The sequence below is a fragment of the Drosophila ananassae genome, chromosome XR, assembly GCF_017639315.1.
Source record: "Drosophila ananassae strain 14024-0371.13 chromosome XR, ASM1763931v2, whole genome shotgun sequence".
Classification (NCBI taxonomy): domain Eukaryota; kingdom Metazoa; phylum Arthropoda; class Insecta; order Diptera; family Drosophilidae; genus Drosophila; species Drosophila ananassae.
Genome location: NC_057932.1, coordinates 10,719,338 through 10,738,924, shown reverse-complemented (window position 1 = coordinate 10,738,924; position 19,587 = coordinate 10,719,338). Strand labels below are relative to the sequence as shown.

At 39.8% G+C, this 19,587-nt stretch overlaps 1 protein-coding gene across 3 annotated transcripts; it reads left to right on the top strand.

Annotated features, from left to right (window-relative positions):
- Positions 1 to 7,297: 7,297 nt before the first annotated feature.
- Positions 7,298 to 19,020, top strand: LOC6504260. Of its 3 annotated transcripts, none has more exons than XM_014903747.3 (7): positions 7,298 to 7,369; positions 14,199 to 14,391; positions 14,867 to 14,950; positions 15,005 to 15,142; positions 15,203 to 15,342; positions 15,401 to 17,549; positions 17,624 to 19,020. In XM_014903747.3, the coding sequence occupies exons 2-7, from the start codon at positions 14,215 to 14,217 to the stop codon at positions 17,771 to 17,773; spliced, it is 2,838 nt and encodes a 945-aa protein (XP_014759233.1). In that variant the 5' UTR covers positions 7,298 to 7,369; positions 14,199 to 14,214; the 3' UTR covers positions 17,774 to 19,020. The 3 variants fall into 3 exon arrangements, with proteins under 3 accessions (XP_014759233.1, XP_014759232.1, XP_032308835.1); XM_014903746.3 differs by having other exon boundaries at positions 7,341 to 7,507; XM_032452944.2 differs by having other exon boundaries at positions 7,341 to 7,545.
- Positions 19,021 to 19,587: the final 567 nt, after the last annotated feature.

The following is a 19,587-nucleotide window of genomic DNA, read 5'->3' as shown; positions in this document are numbered from 1 at the left end:
TTATACAATACAAAAATTCTACCTATAAGTTTACTCTGGATTTATCCTGTTTTTACCGCAGCAGTGAAATGCAGTATCTAATATGGCAGAGGTTTTTTTAATCTAGAAAATTAGAGGCTTATCGCATTGTGGTATAGAAATACAAATGAGATGCATCATATGCGATTGTTGACTTGATAACTTGTTGTATATTCGATTATTTGCATCTGCCATGATTTACAGGCTATGTATAAGGCTATGAATTTTTGTTGTTACATAAATCCTGCCTCGAGTAGTCGTTTTTAACAAAAACGTTATTTTTTCGTCCTTGCAAATACTATTTTAAAGTCACTTGGCCAAGTTTCCAAAGTTTACCCGACTAAGTTAATGTATATTTAAGAAATTATTACTTGTTATTAATACATCGTGCCATTTCTACTTTTTATATCAAAAGATAAATGTGATTACAAAGAAATTATAAAAAAAAAAATAAATAATATTAAAAAAAATATTGCATTTTATCCATCAATTAGTTATAAAATTTTAAGAAAATGACTTGATGAAGAAATATAAAAAACTAACTCCCTTTCCAATTTTCAACTGGTAAGTGTGATACGTTTATTTCTATATCCTACCGATACTGAGCTTTACATTTATAAAAACTCTGGGTCCAAATGAGTAGAGCCGCCGTACGGGAAAATTGAAACATATTTTCTTGTCAGTGCTGTGCAAGAGGTGTGACGTAATGTAAAAATGACTATGCAACGAATTTTATTTCTAGTATATGTTTCATATAGCATTATAATTGGAAAATTTGAAAAACTTCTATCGACAAATGCAACCAGTTAAAATATCCATTTGACAAACTATTCAAAATTAGCATATGTAGATATGTAGTAATAAACATAATAAACATATCGGTTGTAAGACAGATGGCGTAACCTCCCATCACACTTTACATGTAGGTGGAGCGCACAAGACGGTCAAACCGTCAATGTATAAAATGTAGATGTATGTAAATGTAGAAATACTACAGAAAGCGTCAGAAAGGCTGCTTTGGAGTATTCGAGTTTGATAATATTTCGACTCTAACGTTCAAAGTTAAGCTGCACAGAAACTCTTTATAATCTAATTATTGCAATCTATTTATATATAAAAAGACATTTACTGTAGTGTGCAACATGGTTAAGGGGCGATCCTTAAAGTATATAAATTCCTGATCAGCATCAATACTTTTCTACGCTAAGTATTTCCCATTACTTTAACAGATAGAGCGTGCGTTTTAAATTTGATTTTATATTTTTAATTTATCAAAAAAAAATATTTATTTGAAAATGTTTTTATTTTTTCATTAATTTTTTAAAGATCTTTATTTGATTTTTGATTTCCAAAGATAAATTAGCCATACAAAATGGTATAGCATCTCAATGTGCGTATTAAAGAAGTCTGCATGCAAAACCAAATAGTCTGTTATAGTCTCAGGGCTATAAAGGGCAGACGGACATAGTTTTCAACCAATTTTGATGAATTTCAGACAGGTCTTCAAGATAATAATCGAGGCAATTGAACGGATGATTTATTTTTTAAATTTTATCACTGTGGACGGCAGTCTACGAGGTGACGACCTGCATGCCTTGGCGGGCGCGAGGAGACTCTATATATAGCCGAAGAATTAAAAATTTTCTGTAGGCAACCGATATAAATAATTTATATACCAATCGAAAGGTATTGTTTCAATCAGATAATTTTTGTCCAAAAATATTCCAAAAGTTATTTGGTTTGGGAGAAATTAGGGTGAAAGTAAAAACATTTGGAATCACTAAAGAATATTTTTATATTATGTGTTGGGCTAAGCAGCCACCAGATAGGCTAATAAGAATATTGATAATTTGTTTATCTGCAGCGGCATTTAATCTTCTCTTTTGTCTCCCAGATTCGCATGCACTTTGTTGTCATTTTGTAGCGCATGCGCTTTTGGGAGCTTTGGAAGAGCTTCTGCGCCAAAGCGGTTCTTCTTCTTGTTGTATTTTGGGAGTTGTTATTGACGGGCCGCTATTTGTTTTATTGTGCGGAATTAGCTTAATAAATTGAATATAAACTATCGAATCTCGTCTTTAATTCGGTCGCTATCAAAACTCTGATCGCTCAACATTGGTGACCCCGACGTGATCGCGCCCGAAGTTCAATCAGTTTAATTTCCCGAGAAACTGAAAAAACTGCGGTACGAAAAACACAAAAATAAAAAAAACATCTCTTGGTTGTCGATTTGCATCACTCGCACTGGAGATTTGCGGGATGGAGTCTGGATGTGGAACTACTGGATCTGCTGCCGCAAGCCGGGAAAGGATGCTGCGGAGAAGAGCAGAGGTGACGTGCCAGGAGATGGAGGCGCTGCATCATAAGGTGAAGGCTGCAGCGCGGAATGAGGATGGCACCATTATGGCGCTGGAGTCAGTGGAGAAGCGTTTGCGTGAGCGGTTCACCGCGCTTCAAGAAGAGTTGGAGGAGCTTAACTTCAGCGAGATCGGGAGTGAGCTTTATTGGAAATTCTCGCAGCTGGCAACTGATGTGCAGGTGGACATTCAGGTGGAGGTTGCCAAGCACTCCATGAGAATCGCTGCCCACTCCACACTTCTCGACGGTGCCGGTGTCTCACCCATGCCATACAAGCCAGCCCCATCCTTACCACCGTTGCCGATGCCAACATTTAGCGGCGGCTATGTTGACTGGCCGGATTTCTTCGCCCTTTTTAAGACGACGATTGACAGCCATCCTCACCTAACAAAAATGGAAAAGCTCCGGTGGCTCATTTCATGCCTGCGCGAGTCAGCCTTGGAGACAGTGAGAGCGCTGGAAATTACTGACGCGAACTACGATGTGGCTCTTGACCTTTTGCGCAATCGGTTTAGTAATCGGCGATAAATTTTCCAGTCTCACATCAACGAGATCCTGCAGCTTCGTGTGGTCGAGCCCGGATCTGTTGCTACGTTGCGGGAGCTGTCGGATCGGTTCAATGGGCATATGCGTGCTCTCATGAGTTCCGGATCAGCTGCCGAGATCCAAGGATGCTTGCTCATCCAGATTGTCCTACAGAAGTTGGATCCTGTCACAAAAGCCAAGTGGGAAGACACTCTGGCCGGAAACAACGACAGCCTTCCGTCTTGGGAGTCCATGGCACGATTCTTGGAGCAAAGGTGCCGGACTCTTGAATGCGTCGACTTTTCTTTGGCTGCGTATCCACCAGCTAACCAAGTGGGCCGAGGGAGATCTACGAATAACCGATCGTCGTGCATGATTATCAACGCTCGTCCAGCTCTATGCGCCCTGTGTGGTGTTTTGGCGCACGCGCTTCCTACATGTCCCAGCTTCCTTGCCTTGCCACTTAGTCAACGGTACGACGAAGTGCGACGGCTGACCCGCTGCTTTGTATGTTTGGAGGATGGTCATTTTGCACGCGGATGTTCAGCTGCCCGATGTCCAAAGTGCAATCGCCGACATCATGCTTTGTTGCACCATTGCGGGCAGCTGCCCAGCTCTAACAATTCCCCACCACTACGAGGTTTGGTTTCCGCCGCTGGTGTTGCCGTTGCTGCCCCGCCTTCCCAGTCAATCAACACGATCTTGACGCAGGATCGCCCTACTGAAGTGCTTCTGCCAACCGCCAATATCCTCATCCGTGGTCGATCAGGTGCCTTTCTGCCTTGCAGAGTGTTATTGGACTCTGGTTCACAAGTTCACCTTATTTCATCGCGGCTGGCAAGTCAACTTCAGCTTCCTCGCACCAAAAGCTGTGTAGCGGTCGCAGGTCTCGGCGGCACTGAGTTTGCTACGGATGGATCCTCCGTTAATGTGTGTGTGAAGTCTCGACTAACCACATATTGTGCGAACCTAGAGGCGGTTATAGTGTCTCATATTGCGGACTGTCAGCCCAGCCTTAAAATTGATATTTCCAAATGGAAGATTCCTCACGGCGTAGCGCTGGCTGATCCCAACTTCCACAGACCGCAAGGTGTGGACCTGCTAATTGGAGCCAGCCTGTTCTTCAAAATATTGTCAGTTGGCCAAATCCAATTAGGTCACTGCCTCCCAGTTGTCCAAAATACACTATTTGGATGGGTGGTTTCTGGACGCAATGGACTATCGCGGGATGCTGGATTGCCCTATGCAGAAGGAGAAGAGGAGAAGAATCAACGTTCCGGACCCCCTGCACTCGTTAGGAGAACTCGACTCCCGCATTGGTCTATTGGGGGGAGCAATGAATGGTCAAGGGTTTGGAAGAAATTGGTGTGCCTTTTTCGCCCTGTAAGTTCTTAATCTTCTTAATGAAACTACGCAACCTGTGGAATATCCCTTAAAAGATGTGTCTGCTGCCCTTCCAAAATTGTTATTGAAGGCACGCCCTTCAATAGGGGGGAGGATGTTGGGCTAAGCAGCCACCAGATAGGCTAATAAGAATATTGATAATTTGTTTATCTGCAGCGGCATTTAATCTTCTCTTTTGTCTCCCAGATTCGCATGCACTTTGTTGTCATTTTGTAGCGCATGCGCTTTTGGGAGCTTTGGAAGAGCTTCTGCGCCAAAGCGGTTCTTCTTCTTGTTGTATTTTGGGAGTTGTTATTGACGGGCCGCTATTTGTTTTATTGTGCGGAATTAGCTTAATAAATTGAATATAAACTATCGAATCTCGTCTTTAATTCGGTCGCTATCAAAACTCTGATCGCTCAACATTATGCTAATTCTAATGCGCGTCGATTGGTACCTCAACCGACCCGATCCGACATTTCTTTCAGAAGTTATTCAAAAAATTCTTCTTCTTCAAACTGAAGTGTGTGTCGTTTGTCTGGATGTCTTTTTGCACGATTTTTTTCTTGGCAATCCTGAAAAAAATTGGAGATGTTTGTTACTATCTATGAGCAACTATTGTACTACAACTTTTTGAAATACCTTAAGCTTACGTCAAAAAATTTAAAAAAACGTTGTTAATTAAAAAATTCATAACTTTATAATTACAAAAGATATTAAAACGTGCTTGAACACCGTTGAAAAGGTTTTTTAAATATCTATTTCACTTTCTTTGAGACCAAACGTCTTTATAATACACAAAAAAAATACACGGAAAATAAATTTTTTTTAAGAAAACAATAATTTTTTAAAAATTTGATCTTATTTATATTGCAGGTGGTAGATAGCTTTTGAGCTATCAAAAAAGATAGCTTTTGAGATGACGCAACTTTTGATATATCGCTTATATCTAGAAAAATTCGTTAACTCAAGATATAGTCCTATATGTGCCGAAGTTGATATACCCTTGCAGTTGTGCCATTTCTGATCGTTCAGTTATATGGCGGCTATAGGATATAGTTGGCTGATCCCTATGAAATTTGTCAAATTAGATTATTTTGCCCAAAATAGAATCCGTACCAAGTCCCATCTTTCTAACTTAAAAAACATCAAAGTTATGCCAATTCCGATCGATCTATGACAGCTATAGGATATAGTCGGTCGATCCTTATGAAATTTTGTGCACAAGATATTTTGGCCAAATATAACCCAAATATATGTGTGGAAAGTCTCAACCCTCCAACTTAAAAAACACCAATGTTATGGCATTTCCGATCAATTAGTTATATGGCAGCTATAGGATATAGACGGCCGATCCTTATGAAATTTGGCAGATCGGATAAGTTGGCCGAAATTAGGATCCATAGAGAGTCCCATCCTTCTAACTTAAAAAACAACGAAGTTATGGCATTTCCGATCAATCAGTTATATGGCAGCTATAGGATATAGTCGACCGATCCCGGCCGTTCCGATTTATATACTACCTGCAAGGAAAAAAAGGATGTGTGCAAAGTTTCAACTCGATAGCTCCAAAACTGAGAGACTAGTTTGCGTAAAAACCGACAGACAGACAGACAGACGGACAGACAGACAGACGGACATGCTTATATCGACTCAGGAGGTGATCCTGATCAAGAATATGTATACTTTATAGGGTCGGAGATGTCTCCTTCACTGCGTTGCACACTTTTGACCAAAATTACAATACTCTCTGCAAGGGTATAATAAAAATAATAGATATATGTATGTATGTATATTTCTAAATATAATGTGGGCTGATGATTGAAAGGTATGTTTTGAGAGTGACAATGTTTAAGTTGTCTTCTAATATGAGCTTCACAATTTTTGGCCAAGTTACGATGCCCTCTGCAAGGCTGTGCAAAAAATCTCCTTCGGCCAAGGGCCAAAACTGGCCAAAATGGGCTGCACCTATTGTTAGATGATTTACGTAAGCTCTCCCCAGCTATCTGTTTTCCAGCTCTCTCGACATGGCTAACAAAATACGAGCTGGCCCAAAAGCAATTAAGCAAGCAACAAGCCACATAACAGGTTTGGCAACAGCGCGAGAGGTGGCAGATACCGATCGGGTGGTTTGTTCTTCTCTTCGCTCAACTTGGCTTAAAGCATATGCATGTACATATAAATACATGTATACATACTCCTATGTACCGACTGTGAGGGCCAGGGCGGCTTAAGCCACCGCCTGCTCCACCGCTTTCGTGAATTCGTCGTGCATCGCTGGGCCTGTAATTTCGAACGAGGCTGGAGGAAAATCAGAAGCTTGAATGACAATCATAGGGATGGATAATGAGAATAAGAGAGGGAGACAAAGTAAAGAAAGAGCGAGAGTCCAGAAATAAGAAAAACGAAAATACAGAGAAGGGGTAGACAGTGTCAGGGAGATGGAGATGTAGCTGAGTTGCCACCTGATTTTACAGAACTTAACAACGAATATTTTAAACCCATGCAAAAACCCAGATTTTTATAACTGAAAATATAATCTTGGATAAAAAATAAATAAATTGAAAATTGCCACTTTTTAAATGGGTATTCTTACTATAATTTTGTACTATTATTATTATTTTTATTTTTTCGATGCTACGAAATCAATTGAATTTAATATACAAACTCAATATCTTGAAAATATATTTTGAATTCATCTTGAATATTATATGTATGTATATAAACACATTTTTACAAAGGTATGCATATAATTATTATTCAAGTTATTACAGTTTTTTGTAATACGTTACTCTATAAAATACCTCTGTGCAATGAAGTTTAGACCATATTATGCCATTAATCATATTGAAGTATTATTCATTTACAAAATTACAAAATCAATTACAAAATTGATAACAGAAACGGCCAGCTCGACAACTCTGCATTACGAGAGCGAATTATCCAGCGGGGAGAGAGGCTTGGTAAAAGCATGTACTCTGCTGGGACTTGGCTAAAAGCTGTGCTGCTACAGCGGTGGGAGCGGGGGACTTGGCCAAGCCAGGTCTGAGGCCAGCAACTTCGGAGCAGTCTCCTCAGTCGATAGCAGGTAATACTCAAAAACGCGCCCGGGCACGGAGTGTTGGCGAGTCCAGTATAGTTTCGTAAATATTCGGCAAAAATACATCCCAAAAAAAAATCAACCATCGTTAAAAAAACAATTCATCGAAGTGGGACTCAAAAAAGAGTATAAAAGCTTATTTATGTTTTAGCATACCTACATATGTAAATATATTTTAGTGTTTTTTTTACAATAGCGCTAGCTTTGGACCAAAAAACAGATATTAGTGATGTCTTATTTTTTTAAAGGTTTTTTTTTTGTTATTTTTTTACTATTAAAACAAAAAAAAAATAATGCGCTATTGCGTGTTCATCGCTTGAAAAGTGGATCAACCTTCATAAATAGATGTTGCTTTTGTTTCCTATTTAAGCTTTTTTTTGTGTGCAGTAAAATACAAAATAAATAAAGTGGTGACGAAAGAAAACTAAACAACGTGATGAATCTAATTAGCTTGCATGTGACACTGCCGGCCTTTCAACGTGTATTGGATATCATCAATCATCGCCAAAGATCGAATCATCCTGGAATTCGCATTACTCACACACGGTTCTGAGACATATTGTAGTATTCTATGCGGTGTAAATACTGATGACCTGTTTCCGAGGGCAGGGCTATCTTCATTAGATGCGACCGCCGACCTTCTGTTAGAAGTTAGAAGACTCGCCACAATAGAATTGCTTTCTCGCGGCATCAGACAATAGATCGGATTCTGGTCCGAGAAAGTGGCATTCGAATGTTTTCGATCCAGTTCGTGTAGCGCCGAGTGGAGTGTCTCATTAAAGTCTAATCCGAGAGTGATCTCATCACTTTTGTAGCCGCATTTTTTGGGTCGAACTGCATGCACTCAGGAATCCATTAGCATGAAGTGAATTTATTCTCAAATGCAAAGTCACTGTATTTCCCTTGTATTGTATGTATCTAAAATGTTTTCAAAATCTTTAATTGACATACATACATCCCCAATTTCGTTGAAAGTTTCTTGTGATAATAACAATACCTTGCAAAGTATTATCTTAAAAATGTTATACCCCATTGGCCTGATCTTTTCAACAAAGGCTATAGATTTTTTCAGAGACTCGGTCATAGAAAATATATAAGAATTTATTGTTAGAAAAGTATATGTAGCTCTAAATACCATACATATACAAAGTACATGACTAATATTTATTGAAAAAAAAATTACAAATTAATTAATTAGTATTAATTAATTAGAGTCTGAATAGATATTCAGATATATAGTATAGGCCAAAAATTCATCACATCTTTAATCCAAATATTTTCTGTCCGTCTATTTTTTTCATATAAGCTTTAATTTTTCTAATCTTTATCTTTATTTTATTTATTTTAATTTTAAGATAAGTTTATTTTCTATACTCATTAACAGATAGTATAGACCAACTGGGCATTTTTTCCCACACACTTTTTGAAAATCAATATATATGTTACATAGTTTTCTTAGACCACTTTTATGACCGGAAAATCTTTGTAATTAATGAAGATGCTAATTGTGTATATCATTTCATTCTCTCAAAAAGTGTAAAAAGCGAAAGGGTTTTTTAAAATATGTTGTATGTATGTATATATGTACATATGTATGTATATACCATGTACTACTTTTAAATACAAGATTGAAAAAAGTCGTTTTAAATGACGCAACGAAAAAACAAAAATCTTTTAATTAAGATTAAAGGTATTTAATATGAGTATATATGTATAGATGTTTGCAGATACATTTTTGGAGATCTGAAAATTATAAGTTCGCAAAACTTTGATGTTAGGATCTTGTCTCCTCTTGGCTTGTTTGTGAACAAAAATAAAGGTTTCCTCTAGACTCACTATATCATGTAACGGTTGAAGAACGTTAAACTCGTGTTTGTATAAATTTTGGGTGCTCAGAGTTGATTCTTTTTAGTTAATTAACTTCCTGTAGAACATATGCAAGTGGATAAAGTGGCAATGGATAGGTTTAAGTACTGGCGTCGGCATTGGCGTGGTGGAATGTCGCTCCGCCTCACGCTGTCGCACACCAGCTTCCTAGAAGAGAGCAAAGAGCGAGCAGAGCCGCTTTCTAGCGCATGCGTAGCCATAGTTCTGCGCAGTGCGCACTAACGCTGGCAATGTGAGTCACAAAGAGGGCGCTTTTTCGTCAACTTTTAGCATTGGCGTCGCGCAATCACTTCACAGAGCTCAGCTCTCTGGCCTCTGGAATGGAGTGGAGTGGCTTAAAGTGGAGTGGGGGCATTGAGACGCGAAGGGAGTGGGCGGAGGTCGGTGGCTCAGTGAATCGGTCGCTCGGGGAAGCGACAAAATGAGCAACGAGGTAAAATACCAGTTTTGCTCCAACCAAGCTGAGCGACAATACAAGCCCATCTACTAAAAAACAAACTTTGTTGTGTGGGTCTGTGTGGTAAATACGCTTATATACATACATATGTATATGTTCGAATGTTTGTAGGTATTTATGTACATTTAGGAATTTTTTTGCAGAGATAACCTGTGCGGCAAGCTCATCTAACTAAAGCCAAATATTTTGTACTCTTGCCTTTATTGGCCTGGTCTATGTTGCTCTCAAAAATCTAGTATTTTTAATCCCTCCAAAGATATTTTGAGCATACTTTTCCCGATAGTACTTAGCTTTACATTTCAAAATATCTATAAAGTTGTTGATATGATATCGTTTAAGAGGATTATTGAAAGAATTCTTGAATAATTCGACTGCTAAACACGAACGGACTAAAAGTGTATGGGCGCAAACTAAATGAAATAAATTTATATATTTATATATCCATATCAAAAAATAATTTCCAATTTGAATTACATAAGATATTGATTGGCTTATATGCCATATGCGTGTGACTAAGGCTGTGCCATATGGCTTTTTGCAATCTGACTGAAACATGGCATTCTGTCATTAAAGATAATTTCAAGAGCAAACAAATTTTAGTTTGTTTCTTTTGTGCCACCTTACTTTTATTATATGGAAAGTTCAAAAGATTATTTAAAAGATTTTATGTTTTATACAAACAGCAAAAATGCTGTTTTATACAAATGTAAAATACATATAATTTTACTCAGGTTGGATCAAACCATTTGCTACCAACTTCTTTACTAACTTCTTAAATATAAATATGTACATATTTAAAAATTTACTCCGTGACCGAAAAAAAAGATTTTTATTTTTAATTTTTGGATGGAGTTAAAGAATATAACTTAAGGGATATTGTTACATACATTGTTATTTACCCATGCCGTGATGGTAAGAAATTTTTTTTTTGGGTAATGTGGGTAAAAAGATATTTCAATACTGTTAAAAACTTATAGCGCTGAAAAGAAATAAATTTTGAAAAAAATTTTTCTCCAACAAGATATTTAAAAAAAAATTGACCGATCGCCTCCAAAATTTTAGGACATTCTTAAGACATGAGCGTTGTTTTATTATATAAAACAAAAATGCTGAAAAATAAAAGGTTTAAAAAGCATCTTCTTAAAAAGGGTTTCAACACATGATACTCTTGAATTGATAAAATATTAATCTATTTCCAAAATGAATTTAAAAAAAAAACCATAAAAATGATTTAATTAAAAAAAAAGTATAATGATTATTTAAACAGATGTACATTCATATCTACTACTATGTATGTACACAAAGAAAGTAAATTATAATACACGACTTTTAAATAATTTTTTCTATGAGTCAGAACGGTAAAAGTTTTTGTATGAGATCAGTTTTGTTACAAGGTGTTGGTGTAATGGATATACAAATTACACAGAATCAGATCAGATTATGAGACAAATAGACTTAAGAATAGGTAAATTTGATTTGAAAATGTGTAACCAAAACTTAGTAGAACTGCATTTGACTTATTTTTGACTAAAATTTTTGGCCGGTACTGAGCCAATAAGCCAATTATATATTTTTTTTATAATTTTATCAATTTTATCATTAGTTGTGTCCATAATAGGATCTAAAATGGTAGAAAGGGTGTGGGCTATTTTAAAATACACTAGCTCTAGAGTCAGATACTAGTTTGAACAGAAAAATATTCGGAGACAGCGGTATCTATTCAATCTGACTTAAGATGAAGGCGTTTGCTAAATATACATTAAAGATTTAATTTTATTATATAGAATATGCATTAATCATAAGAAACTAGTTTTTTTTACTTGTGGCCTGGTGGATATGAATTTTCCCAACACTTTTTAAGCTAGCTTGATAAGTGACTAATAAGTCTGACATCGCAAATGGGCCTCTATGCAGATAGAAGTACATAACTATGTATATACATATATATTTTCAATAAAATCCAGACTTCTTGAGCGAGCTCAGCTGCCAGCTACCTTGCGGGGCCGTGTCCAAACGGCTTTCCTACGTGCGTTGTGATTTTGCATCGGCATCTGTATCAGTATTTGTATTTGTGCCTGTATCTGTATCTTTGACTGTGTGGGTAAATGTATCTGCTGGTGGCGTTGGCTGTTGGCTTGGCAAAAACTTGTTTGTCGAAAAATGGTAAACTTAGGTCGAGTAGAATTTTAGCCACAAAGCCAGCAAGCCTCTGCTGTCGACTTGGCTTTTGCTTTGCTTTGCTTAAGTCGAGTTGGCTTTGTTTTGTCGCCAAACAATAAATCCGGGGGATCCGTTTCAAGGCGATCGTCTGACAAATATGGCAAAAATATCGTAGGTGTCTCGACTTGATTGGTCTGCGAACATCGATACAGCCGGAGTTCGATGGTTGATTTTTTGGGTTGCTTATGGAAAGACACCTTTAGGAAATGCATCCATACCGGGATTCGGATGGATACTTGCGTAATTATCAAATACTTTGGCGATACTCGTTTCATGTGATGTAAGAAAGCATTCGTCTTTAAACCATATAGGGCAGATAAAGACAGTTGCAGCAGTCATCGTGTACGGAGGGCTCTATTTACATAGCCTTGGAGGTGTTTTTTTAGACGGGTTTTGCCAGGTGCCATTATATAGATAGCCATTTATAATTTTTAAAAAGTATATCTGAAAAGGTTTAAGAAAATAATGTATTAACAAAATATTTATCGCCTTTTTAGCAGTTCTTTTTTACATTTTTGAAAGTTATGGGACATGGCACCAAATACCTAACAAAGTTCTTAACGAATGAATAAACACGCCTTAGATTAAATATATATTTTAAAATTACTCATTTATTAAATAAATATTTTTTTAAGGTTAATCACAACTCCAAAACTGATCATGTTATTTGTAATGAAATTTCAATATCTTTTGTTTCGACTTAAAAAAAGTTCGGCTTATCCGACAATCACGCTGAGCCTCATTGTTAGACGCCAAATATTTGGGACGAAGGTCGATGACAGAAGGCTAATGGCTCTGTTGGTGGGAGAGAGAAGGGCACAGGCGGGGTGTGGGATGGTGCGGGGCGCTAGTCAGGTCGATGCCGGAGAAGATCGCGATATGGGCTAACGGCTTCTTTACACACGCATGCATTATCTTATTTTGCCATTTCTTCTATTAAAACATTTTATTAACCAAATTAGGTCGTCTACACTGTAAAAAAATAACAGGATACCTTAACCAAGTGTATACATTAGGGCGGGTCGATTGAAAAATCGCTTAGGCACATATGATTTTTGGATTCTAGGGATCAAAATAAGAAACTTTGCTCAAGAGACCATACCTCTAAAATGAATTCTGATGTCCCTCGTTTTAACGTGAAGGAAAAATCTTGTTTTGACCCATTTAGAGTGCCCCAATCGAGTCCAAATGTATGAACGACCCCCACTAACTTTGGAGGGTCGACCCACCCATACCCCCCTTTGGTACCCCCCTGGGGCCACCAAGGGACGAAAAGGAGGAGAGGCGGTGGGCGGAGCAACAGGTTTTGAGTTACATTTTCATAGCATACTTTTAGGTGCTGTGATTTTGTGATATTTTTGTAAGGGAGAATCCCTCCTGTGGGATCCTAGGGGGGTACCACAAGCATGGGTGGGTCGACCCTCCAAAAGTTAGTGGGGGTCGTTCATACATTTGGACTCGATTGGGGCACTCTAAATGGGTCAAAACAAGATTTTTCCTTCTCGTTAAAACGAGGGACATCAGAATTCATTTTAGAGGTATGGTCTCTTGAGCAAAGTTTATTATTTTGATCCCTAGAATCCAAAAATCATATGTGCCTAAGCGATTTTTTTTACCCCCTACAAATCGAACCGCCCTAGTATACATATATGGCTATCTACGTAAAACAAAATAGTTTTTCTTCTTAAATAATAGAGAGCTGAACCCAATTTTATTAAGACCAACAGTGTCGCAATTGTATTATATTCATAGATATATACATACATATGTATATTGCCAATAAACCAGCTGCGCTGGCAGTCGCAAATCGAATTTCGCAGGCCCAATGGACCAGTTTACCTTTGTTTGGTATTGATGTTACCTGAATAAAGCAATCGCCCAGGTGCAACGGCAGCTGAACCACTTTAGCATTGATCAGTTCCAATCATAGACAAAGCCAATAAATAAAATAAAGCCAATAAACTCATATAAAACTCTACCGAAGAATTAAGACTAGATAAGCTAGAGAGCTTACCTAAGGTATTATCTAAATAGAATAAGCTTAATCATCAAATTTCGCTGTGCTATAATTTTTCTTTACTGTTTAGTTAAAGAGACTTTTTTGGGTATAAGAATTATTAGATTATCAGGAATATTAACTTGTCAGCTGCATCAAGTGTTATACGAATAATGTGATTGAATACAAAACTCATATATAATTGCCTTTTATAATCAAAGTTAAAATATCTATAAACACACCCATATTTTTTACAGCCCCCCACATTGCGAAATGAATACGGACTCAGGGCTGTCTTGGGCCGGAAGTGGCCAGCGAGTCATGTATTCAGGGCTTCTGCTGCTGATCTGTAGTGGTCTGGCGGTGGGTCAGTCCAATTATGTGCAGCATGGAGACAGCAGCAACTACACCACTAATGGCTTGCCAGAGGAGGCCACACTAGATGGCAAGGTAAACACGCAAATCCATATAAATCTCAAAGAAACGAGTAAAAATTCTTAATATTTCTTAAAGGCCATGTCTCTCTGAATTCAATGGCTTACATCCTATTGGGTAGCAATGTTCCACAAGTAGCGTTAGAGAAGCTCAAAAGGCAACCATAGGTCATGTAATACTTTTTCTCTACCAAATAGGTAGCTAGTCCATTCATGTTAAAATCTTACTTAGTTGCATTAACACAATAGCGTGGGATAGTTTTTTATGCGGCTGTAACATCTCTGAGGCTCTGGGTAATAAAAGCCACGGAAAACATTCGGAAGTGCACCCATGAAGAAGCCGAGTAGCTCAGATAATATGGTAATGAACGAATGGCTGATGGGAGCGGGCTACAATGCCACAGAAGAAATATAAATGTGGGTGGGAATCTGGGTGATAATAGCAGCCCACAAGCTTTAAGCAATTTCTTCCACATCTTCATCCTTTCCAGGTGACCAAGCTAGACGACATCAGCCCGCTCATTTTCCTGAATCGCACAAAGGCAGCTCTTAACTGTGCCGCCGGTTCCATGCAGGTAAGTGGCTTCTCCGTACCTCTGACCACGACCTTAAGATACGGGTTTTTCTAGGTTGATCTGAAGTTCAACGATGCGTTCCATGGCATCATTCAGGCTGACTACGATCGCAGCAGTGCTTGTCGAGTGAGCGGCAAAGGAGCCCTCAGCTATCGCCTCGAACTGCCGCTCAAAGGGTGTGGCACGATTCAGGTGAGTAATCGGAGAAGTCCTCCTCCACAGCAGCCTGATTTATGATTTCGAGTGCCGTAGAACCCCACTCGCGTGTTCACAAACAACATCATCGTGCGCTTCCATGCAAACTTGGAGATGGACGGAGATGAAATTATTACGATCGTATGTCGATATCCTCCACCGGTGCCATCACTGCCACCAGCTCTCCCAGCGCCCATGTAAGAGGTACCATTTTCGTGAAAAGATCTATTGTTTTTACCAATTTCTTACCCGCAGCCTAAATCCTATTGCCACCGGGTCTGTACTACAGCCTCCGCTTAAAAGTATCCAGATCTTGATGATTATTTGCGCGATCATGTTCCTGACATTGCTGTTACTGGGTCTGGCAGTATCCTACTACTGCCTTCGCAGCAGGCCCATTCCCGTCGTGCGTCGCTTGCCAATGAGCATGGGAAGTGGTTCCGAGATCACCAAACTCAGCGGCAGCAGCTTGGGCAATATCAGCGCCTTCGAGGGCGTAAAAATTCCTCGCGCCCATGCCGCCTTGCAAGCGGTGTACAGCTCATCTGGCAGCGAAGGAGCACTCATCCCGTCGGACTACCCCAGCGAGTCGCATTCAGAGATTGAAGAGATCGACACCCGTTCCCTGCCCTTTAGCTCCGCGGGTAGCTTCGAGAATCGTGCTTTTGTCCAGGAGACCTCTAGCATTTACAGCGACCACTATGCACCTGCCCAGGAGATGCCAGCTGCCAATGCTGTGATGACCACGACATCGACAACTCGCTACGCCGCACCAGTTCTGGAGGCAGTCGCTACTGCCTCGCCTAAATTCGATGTGCAGGTGCGCGTTAAAAAATCGCCTCCTCCACCCTCGCCCGTTACTTCGGATACGGAGAGTGTTGCCACTATGTTGCCGGATCGAAATAACCTGTCAACGATCATGGAGGCCTATGAGGACCGAGAGAGTGTTCTGACCGTGGACTCACTGCCGCCCCAAGTAGAATCAATGCATTCGCAGTTCACGTATGTTCCCGAATTGCACCCTGCTCCACAAGCACCTCCCCTAGTCGTCGCCGAACCCAAGTTCTCTGTATACACACGCACACATCACGAAGTAGTCGATGGTCGTCCGGAGACTTGGTCTGATTACACCGATGGTCCGGCACCCAGCGAGGTCACCGACATGTCTTCCGAGGCACCGGATGTGGCCATTGATCAGATGCACTACTACGAGGACGAATACGTGCCTGCCGTTCCCGTGGCGGCACCGGTTACCTCTCACACCGTGGACGACGTCTACTTACGAACAGTTACCGAGAAGAAGACCATTGAAGACATAGAGAGCCACAAGCGCCGCGTGACTGAGTACAAGAGCAAGCCCAGGGCTCCTTTGCCGCCCCCACCAGTAGACCCCAAGTTCGATGTTCGTGTGAGGAAGTACCCTACTGAACGCGAGCAGCAACAGTGGGAGAACTTCTCGGACATCTCCAGTGCCTCCGGCTTGACCCTTACGCCTAAGATGGAGCGTAACGAGCTGACCCTGACAGAGACGGAGCCTCCAGTTCAGATCTATGACAACAAAGTGAAGCTGACTAGTCCAGAGCTGGTAGGTAATATGAAGCCGATCGAAGTGCCACCGCAAGACAAGGATGTGCCCAACTGGGACGTTCTTATTCGCATATTAGAGGAGCCAGAGCTAGCAGAGGACACCGACGATGCTAGTTCAGTGCGGAACCTCAGCTATGACGACCGGGCCAAGTGGAAGGAGATCATCACAACGCAGTCGTCCTTGCGCACTATGCTCACAGAGGCGGTGGTTCGCGAAGACTTTGAGCGCATTCGACAAGATACGCGCTACGAGCGTATTTTCGAGCCGCAGACGTGGGATGTCATCATCCGCATCCTCGCCCCGCCCGGTGACGACGATCCCGATGTAGAAATGCGAGCTCCGCGGCGTGGCAAGAAGTCCCAGCCACAACCTTGGGACACGCGATCCCGTCGCAGCTCCCTTCCCACTTTGTACGAATACGACAGCGACGGCGGTTCCAGTGTGCGAACCATTCGAAACGACCCAAATATGGGATTCACAACCGGACCAGGCATCCAGGGAGCCTTTAATTTGCAGCGCTCGCGACGAAGCTCGCGCACTTCGTACCAGACCGATCACAACGATTTCCGTTCTATGTCAGAGGTGACTGTGGATTTCGGTCGTCCGAATCTGGACCATCCGGACAATGTGAGCGATGCTAGCTCCTACTACCGCATGCCGTACTACGATGACGAGGACCGGCGCTTCTTCCACCGCTCGCTCAGTCACCCCTCTCTGGTACGTTCCGCCAGCGAGTTTACCGAGCATTGGACCGCTCCCGACGTCTTGGAGGTCTCCTCGCATGAGGGCACTCCCCGTGCCCGCCGTGCTATACAGGTATAGTGCCCACACCTCCATAGTGTCCAGTCAGCTTTAGAGAGGAATATATTATATAGACTGTTTTCTTTTAGGCACGTGCACCAACGCAATTGGAACTGGCCTCGCCGAGGCAAGGGGAACATGTGCTCGCCCAGACTCAGACGAGGAGTGAGTATGTGGAGTCACACCGAACCCTCTACCACGCCGAGAAGGAAATGCCCTTGCCGCCGCGCAAGTGGTAGGAACGCACAAATTGACCCCCAACTAAACACAATGTTCCCGGATTGGTATTAATATATAATTTAGAATTTTGCGTTATCGACAAACCTGGTCCTGCCGGCAGCCCCAGCAGGAAGTTGAGATTTCTGCTGGGGCTGACTGCTTTCTGGGATCGGGCTTCTGGCACAAATGCCTCTAATTATTCACATGTATACATAGGTCTTAAAAGTAAATACCCCTAACATAACATATAAATGTGCCAATTAGAATTGCCTGACATACATTCATAGATAGCAATCTCAGTAGAAACTTCAGTGTCGGGATATTTACCAATTGCAGGGGCTTGTTCAAGTTTATTTTTTTCGCTTTTTGTGAAATTTTTAATTTTTGACTTATAGATATTGAAGTAGCTCGAATCGCAAATGGCATTGTCTATTTTGCCCGAAAATGTAATACATTTTATTGTACGTTATGCTTTAGCTAAATTGCACTAGCTTTTTTATCGAATCTAAAAATACATAACCGGTATATGCTTTTAAAAAATATACATATGTATACCATACAGGAGGGGGCAGCTAACTTGCATGATGTTTATAGAAAACTATTACATTGCTGGGCAAAAACTATCATATCTATCAAGCTGATTATACTATGTCTAAAAAACTATTATTTTATACTGATTTTTGAAACTCACTCGTACAAATTCTTAGAATTTTGGGACAAGTTCAATGATTTGATTTCCAAACTTTAGGAATTTTTTTGGAATGTCCACTCACGACTTTCTAGTTTTAATGTATATATGCAAAGTATTATTTACATCAAATCCCCAGCGCTTCGAGGCGAAAGAATAAACTGCCAGTCAGCTTTTACGACAATGCGGATCTTTATTTTTTACAAAAAAATATACTCTAAATGGAAGAAATGAACAGGTTTTAAATAAATTATTTGGGGACATGTACAAGCCACAAGAGCTTGGTATGTATACTGGTATTAAATACGAAAGGTAGATTGTTTGTATACGGGCTCTCAAAATATTCCAATATTTTTTTCGTAACATAGTACTAATTTGTCAAAGACATATATTAAAAATGTACTTGATCTTATTCTAAATAAAAAACTATAATAAAAAGCTAATATAACATGAAAAATTGTACACATACGAAAAAGGGCAAATATTAATGTTGCTTTTTTGTGTGAAAAATCACTATGAAACTACTGCATGTAAACTAAAAGCACTTTACAATTGTTAATAAATATACCTACTAACAAAGTTGAAAAGCGAGTTGTAAATATGGATATATTTTTTGTACTTTCGACCTACTTTCGAGGGTAGTAATATATAAGACTTGGCCACGGAAATGTCCTTTATTTGACTTGGATATGGATGTTTAGTTAAGATGTTTTTTCGTGTTTCGTGTTAAATGTGTTAAGGTCGTTGTTACCTATCATTTGACTTTTTTTATTTCATATAAATTTAATATGTAGGCCATAAGCAATCTAGGCCAAAAATATTCGAATTTTCATGATCATCGGAATAAGTGCCGGTCTGATATTATATGACATATATTTACACATTTGGTTAATGTGTAAATTTATGTAATGTTTTACCAAATTTACTTTACATGTATTAATGAGTTTAAGATTATGAGTAACATTTAAGTTGCCAACACAGCTTCTAGATGGCGCTGTTGCGCTATCTGGGTGGCTGGCATGCGTGGTGGAGCCATACCCATACCTATATTTTTTAAATAGACCCAAAACACTATCGAACAGACTATCGATATTTAATCACGCATTTATCAAATAAAATCCTTTGAATCCCTCCAAGCCAATGTAA